Source organism: Apiospora phragmitis (assembly GCF_038363925.1).
Source record: "Apiospora phragmitis strain CBS 135458 chromosome Unknown utg000007l:2111988.0-4706623.0:1.0-2598199.0, whole genome shotgun sequence".
NCBI lineage: Eukaryota > Fungi > Ascomycota > Sordariomycetes > Amphisphaeriales > Apiosporaceae > Apiospora > Apiospora phragmitis.
This window is the reverse complement of record NW_027117406.1, coordinates 2552749-2558871: the sequence shown is the minus strand read 5'-3', so window position 1 is coordinate 2558871 and position 6123 is coordinate 2552749. Positions and strand designations below refer to the sequence as shown.

At 50.7% G+C, this 6123-nt stretch overlaps 2 protein-coding genes across 2 annotated transcripts; both read right to left on the bottom strand.

Annotated features, from left to right (window-relative positions):
• Positions 1-239: 239 nt before the first annotated feature.
• Positions 240-801, bottom strand: PG994_008408 (hypersensitive response-inducing protein; the record flags this gene model as incomplete). The annotated part of the gene is made up of 2 exons (XM_066859817.1): positions 240-558; positions 668-801. The coding sequence occupies 2 exons, from the start codon at positions 799-801 to the stop codon at positions 240-242; spliced, it is 453 nt and encodes a 150-aa protein (XP_066715304.1).
• Positions 802-1891: 1090 nt separating this feature from the next.
• On the bottom strand, positions 1892-6123 carry PG994_008407 (uncharacterized protein; the record flags this gene model as incomplete). Its single annotated transcript, XM_066859816.1, has 9 exons — positions 1892-2561; positions 2898-3218; positions 3398-3488; positions 3802-3830; positions 3884-4302; positions 4350-4958; positions 5043-5122; positions 5201-5444; positions 5911-6123. 9 exons carry the CDS (start codon positions 6121-6123, stop codon positions 1892-1894), a joined length of 2676 nt encoding a protein of 891 aa, XP_066715303.1.

The following is a 6123-nucleotide window of genomic DNA, read 5'->3' as shown; positions in this document are numbered from 1 at the left end:
GTCACCAATGCGACGAGATTCTTTCGGGGGGTTATGTAGCGTTGGGGTAACCGGAAATCAATTGGCATGATCTGTCAAGAACGTCGAAGAACATGGGCTCCTATCCTTCGGCTCCTGATCCCTGTTCTCCTCTTTAATCCCAAGTCCCATACTTTTTCCCTTTCTTCCTCGCTCTCCGATGTTCTAGGAAATCGTGTCCCAAGTGCTGTCCCAGTAAGTCCGGCCCTTCATTGAAGAAATTAGGGAATCGACTGCAGGGGGCTGATGACAAACGACGCCGGGCCGACGTAGCGCTCGGTGACGACGCTGCCGTGGTCCTCGCGCACGACGTCCGCCGGCTGGACGAGGTGGGACCCGGTCTGGTTGAAGCTCGGCGCCGACTCCCAGTTGACGGTGACGGCGTGCGCGCCGCCGTCGCGGGGCTCAAATGACCAGCTGAACCGCGAGTCCTCGCATCCCGTCAGCCCCACCGCGGGCAGAAAGTCCGGCCCCTGCACCGTGATGCTGCAGCTCGTCGCGGACGCCGGCGTCGTCGTCGTGGCTACGTTAAAGCTGAAGCTGGCGATCGAGAGAAAGGGTGTTAGTATAGAAGCTGAACACGGCACGTCTTCTGGATGGGCAAGAAGGTAAAACAGAGAGGTTGATGCGGAAACATGGACTCGCTTACAAACAGAGCACGCTGTGCGGCTGGCAGTTGGCCGAAAAGTTGGTGACATCGAACTCGGGGGTCGGAGTCTGACGTTGTTCGATGACCGCGCCGGAAACGGCGGAGACGAGTGCGAGCGCAGTGGTAGTCTTCATGGTGCTGGCTTGATGCTATAGCTGTTGGGCTGTTGCGGTCTTGCTGTTGCGGAGTAGTAGGTTGTTTCGCTGGAGATGATGTGGTGCTGTCCATCAAAGGTTCCTATCAAACCACCGAGATGCCAGGTCCTTTTATATCACGCCCTTTCGGTTCTTAGCAGCTGTTTCTATCTCCATCGGTCTTAGTCATCCCCCGTTCCGTCGCGCCACTCGTTCCATGACCCCCCTATGTGGTAAGGCCATTGCCACCATGTCGGCATGGACAAACATCGTGGATTGGCAGGTTACATCTCGTATTCGTTCTTCGACGTACGACTTCCCGGAATCTTGATCAAAATCTTGTAATATGTGCACAGCTGACACGCAAGCTGAAGAGAGGGCTCTTTGTCGAATCTGACCTGGCGATTACTCATGGCCATACAGGTATACTGGAGGCGGCCAGCCGCACTAGCGGGGCTGCAGTCGTGCAATACGAATGCCTGTATTTGTCAGGATCAGCTTCATTACGGATGGCTCAGCTAAAAATAATAAGAGCCCATCATCAGGCTCCCATTGGCACGATCTGCTGCTGCTAGTTTAAGGGGCGATCTTTGATGTAACGCAGCATTACGTGTAACAGCATCTTCGGCGATAGTGCACACGAGATCTTAAGTACATCGTGTAACCATCTTACACGTCTCAGTCAAGTCCTGGCACCGCCCACCACTGTCCCGTGGGTCCTGCTTGGACATCGTCCTTTGAATGCTTACTGCTGCTGACTTGCACTCTGGACCACGCGAAAAATAACCAGTATATAAGCTACTGACATCTGCGAATCAACCGAGTGCCAAGCAGCGCCTCGTATTGCAAGCTCCGTGCCTGATATAGTGATGCATATTCAGCTCTATGTCTGACGTTTTTCGGGCTTCATAATAGATGTCAGATGGGAAAGCATCGCGTTGATTCCGCCGCTTTATAGGCTCCTGTAGTGTCTCCCAAGTAATGGAGGAGATAACCTGCTAGTTCTTTGGAATATCCATGTACCGTTATATTTCACAACCCGGACCCAAGACGTTTGTGATAGTCAGCCATTTGGGTACTATCTTGATACTCACTCCATCTCATCAAACCTCCGATATTTCGTCACTTCGGCCTCGTCAACTTGGTCATCCTTCCCTTCGATCTGACGCTTTTTCCCCTTAGGAATAGCTCTTTGGTCTTTGACAATCAGTGCTGGAAAGTGTCTGTCCGGCTCGTCCCGCATATTGTAGAGAGGCCTCGGGTTCTTATTCAGGACGACTTGCAAACGTTCCGTGCTCGTCTCTGGGATTTTGATGCTGGCTCCCAGATATTTCGCGCTTTCCACGGCTGGTAGAGATACGAGTGATTGCGTGGTCGCCTCCCCATCGCCACTCCACTGTGTGACCTCCAGGGTAGTGACAGTGCTTTGGTTAATTTGGAGGCCTTGGACGATCGCCTTCCCCTCGTTGTCGGTGTACTGCTGCATCTGCTGCGAATGCAGAGTACCGCTGCCCAAGCAGATTGATGTGCCATGGCGTAAATCTTGCTCCGTCACTGCTGTTGCGAGTTGCGGATCTCGAGCCTTCCCCTTTTGGAGAGTCTGTCCCAAATTTTTGTATATTTGAAAGTCGGCAATCGAATGGACATACGGATATTCATCGTCGACATTGTCCAGAATGAGGTTTTTCCCACAGCTCGAAAAGCTGAGTCCTCGAAGCTTTCTCCGACCTGGCAATTTGGTCGACTCGGAGTCATCTGTTCTTTGTTAGAACTTTTATTACCATGCGGAAGATTGGAACGGAGAGGCAGGATATTTATTACCGCCGGGAAAGCTCCATAGAGATGTCCTGCAGCTACTAGCCCCGTGTATAGCCAATATGGGAAGCGTCGGATGTGAACTCCAGGCTGCGAAGTAGGCCGAGCCAGCATTGCATAGCAGACTGTTTATGAAACAGACAAGCGGCTTGCTCTCGAAAAACGATAGTTCAAATACCGCGAGAGATTTGGCCACCTTCCCGCCTTTTGGCGTCACATCCAGTGAGGTGGTGTCCCAGTAAAGCAGGTACTGGTCCTAGTATCCAAACTCGAATCCATACTTGTAACCGACGTTAGATGGCATTATATGCCTTGGACCGGAATGTTCGGACGACCATCTTGATGCCAGTTGGTCATTGAAGTCGATAGGGATGACAAAGGAGTCAAACCTGACCTCACCCGGTGAGTCTCCAACCCGAACAAGCTTGTACAGTGTCCGGAGGATCACGAATGTGTTGAAGTCGTGACGCGATACGAGTATTGGAAATGCCAGTTGCAATTTCTCTTCGGCTTCTTCCTCATCATCGAGCCATCCGGACGTGCGCGGCTTCTGCAGAAAGTGTCTTGCCTGCAGCCAGACCTCCTTGTCATCCAACCGAATGCTATATTCGTGGAGAAGCCGCGGGAACTTAGTTGACGTGTCCCTATAGCTGATATCTTGCGGTCCACCCACTGCAGCATTTGCCCATTGCGGCCACCTTCGACCAGGAAAGATCGAACTCTCTGCCAAAAGTTAATGCTTGCCCCTGACTCGTTTTCGGGTGGATGTTTCTACACTCACCTGGAAGGCCAGATGCTTAGTTTGGCTACAAACGACTGCGTCAGATCGGACGTTGAGATGGTAGCCAGAGGCTTGGCACTTTGTGATGAGTCTAACGGATCGTCGAGTCCAATGTGCCTCACAGTCGTCGCTGTCGTCTACTTGGAAAAAAAAACACTGGGGGAAAAGGCTGTGACATCGTTCCAGATCTGATGGGGTTCTTTTCGCAGAGCAACTCCCCATTGTCCTTCGAGTATTTTCAAGTTTTGTGACAGTCTGGTTAGAGACTCAATAAAATCCGATCCGAAGTGGGGGTATCCTTCTTGCCCAGGGGTGTTCGGTATCGACTGTCGGAGGTTCCGGTGTTGGCTATCGTTGGTTGCAGGATCTCCTAGGAGGTACACCAGCTCGATTCAGCTGTTCACCTTGAGCTGTGAGACCAGGAACTGCCGGACTATTTGCATGAAGGTGGCTATGTTGCCCTCAAAACTTGAAAGACCACAGCACCGAAAAACTTTGGCATGTTTGAGGTGAGCTGTCCAAAAAGCGCTAGCATAGGCAGCAAAGCGATACTTCTGGGACACTTCGTCTCGATTTGCGGCCTCTAGGATGTTACCGGATAGGGGTCTCGCCGGCACGAAAGTCAGTAGATACCGCAAGCAGGTGACGCCGAGTTCCATTTCCGTTTCTGACTCGCAAATCTGGAAATACTGCCTCACCGATAGCTGCATGTGGTGTAAGCCCGAGCAGCCCGTAGAATCCAGTCGAAAAAGGAAGAACTCAGACGTGGTGGCATAGATGAAACGGTAATGGTGTTGAGAGCTTATGGTGCTGAGCTCAACAAGACTTGAGCAAGCAAAGAGTATAGTCTCGCTGAAAGCAGTAAACTCGTCAACTATCTCTTGCGATTCATTGCTAACTGACGCCTATGGTCTGGCATCGCCCCAAAAAGGCCGAGTATTCGGCAATAAACCTGGTCAAGCGTTTCTGGATAACGCAGGTTCCTAATTGCTTGTAGTCGTATAGTGACAGCAAGATGCGGAGGGGCCAGTCCCGGAGATCGAAGGTAGGAGAACATAAGACGCACCCAAAGAAACATCCCATCGGCCCCCATAACGAGCGTATTGCAGAGTTCCCTCAAAGATGTAGCGTCCATGGGTGGGAGAAAGCCGTCGCCGCAGAGGTTGTGCAAACCCTTGTGACAGTATCGCTTCAAATTCTCCGAGAGCAATGCTGAAATGATGTGGAGAGATTGAATGAGTGACATGGTAGAGAGGTTCGACAGTCCCCAGACACTGGGACGACTCAGTACAACTAACTTGACGCCGGCGTTGACAATGCCGTCATAGAGTATCTGTAACTCTTCGCGCAATGCCTGTTCGTTTCCCTCATGCTTGTCACCAGGTTCGCATTCATCGATGGCGTCGACGACGACGTAGAAGTTGGGAAAATTCCCGAGAAGAATGAAGAACAGGTCTCGTATGATGAAAGGAGACGCCCGAATCTGGCCCTTTTGACCACTCGAGAGGGCGTACTCAATCGAAGTTTCCGCTTTCTTGGGTTCAAAGCGACTGTCGATTATCTGAGCTAGTAAGGATCTGTACATTTAAACCATGGACTTGAGTCCATGGTTCGAATTATAGAAGAAGTAAAGCGCTTCAAGTACCACTGCACCTCCATTGGTTGATGCACTCAGGTTCTCGACGATGTTGCTGGCCAAGACAGATTTGCCGCAGCCTGGCTTGCCTGGAAAATTCCTAGTAAGCTAAAGCGTCCGGATATACAATTCGTTTAGCTACGCATGAAGTCGTCCATATTACTCACCTTTTATCCAAAGCATTCGCACCTCCGAAGTCCATCTCTGCCAGGTGGAAAACTCGTGAGAGTTGAACAGCCACGCTCCAGATTCCGGATCACACAGTGAATTTGCACGCTCATATTCTTGGCGTGCTAAAGCTTCATTGGTTTTCGTTGTTTTATGAAGTTGAAGAAGCTCCGTCTCCTGGGCCACCATATTCATATGGCACTCGAATCTTTTCTTGATATTCTCGAACTTTACCGAGAACGGCTGCCACATAAGTTGTGCGATCACAACTGGGGTTCGCTTTATAGCTGATAGGAAATCAACAATTCGAAAATCTTTTATGTAATGGAAATATTCGAGAACTCACTTCCATTTTTCTTGGTGAACACCAAAGCGACTGAGCAGAGCAATTGAAAGAGATCCTTGTTACAGTCTATCACAATCGACCGTATCCGATGTGAGACGGGAGCTTTATCCGTAAGTAGACCAACCAAATCCTTGAATCGTGGAAACGTGCGACTGATATCTGCTAACAAGCTGGCTAGCTTCTCGAAGAATGAGGTGAAATTGCCGGCTATCTTTCAACAGACTCATGTCAGCTTCGGCTACTCTCGCAGCTCTTGGAGCTCCATACCTGCAGTACGAGGCGGAATGCGCCCCAAACTATGGCTGTCACTTAAGGATGGGAGGATACAACGATGTTGATGACGTCAAAATAAGGCTTCAGTACTTCAGTGAAGATCTGGATCTTGGAAATCAACTGAGCCCATCGCTTCTTCTCGAAGTGACGAGAGAATGGCGTTATAGAGTCCAGGAGCTGTTCTGGTGAGGTTTGGTCGCAGAGTGCTGAGAACTGGTTCCGTTCGGCCGTAGAAAGGGTGGCAAGGAAGCCTTTTTTGGCAGCCTGGAACTCAGCACTGGGCTGGTCAGGCGGTTGAGCCAT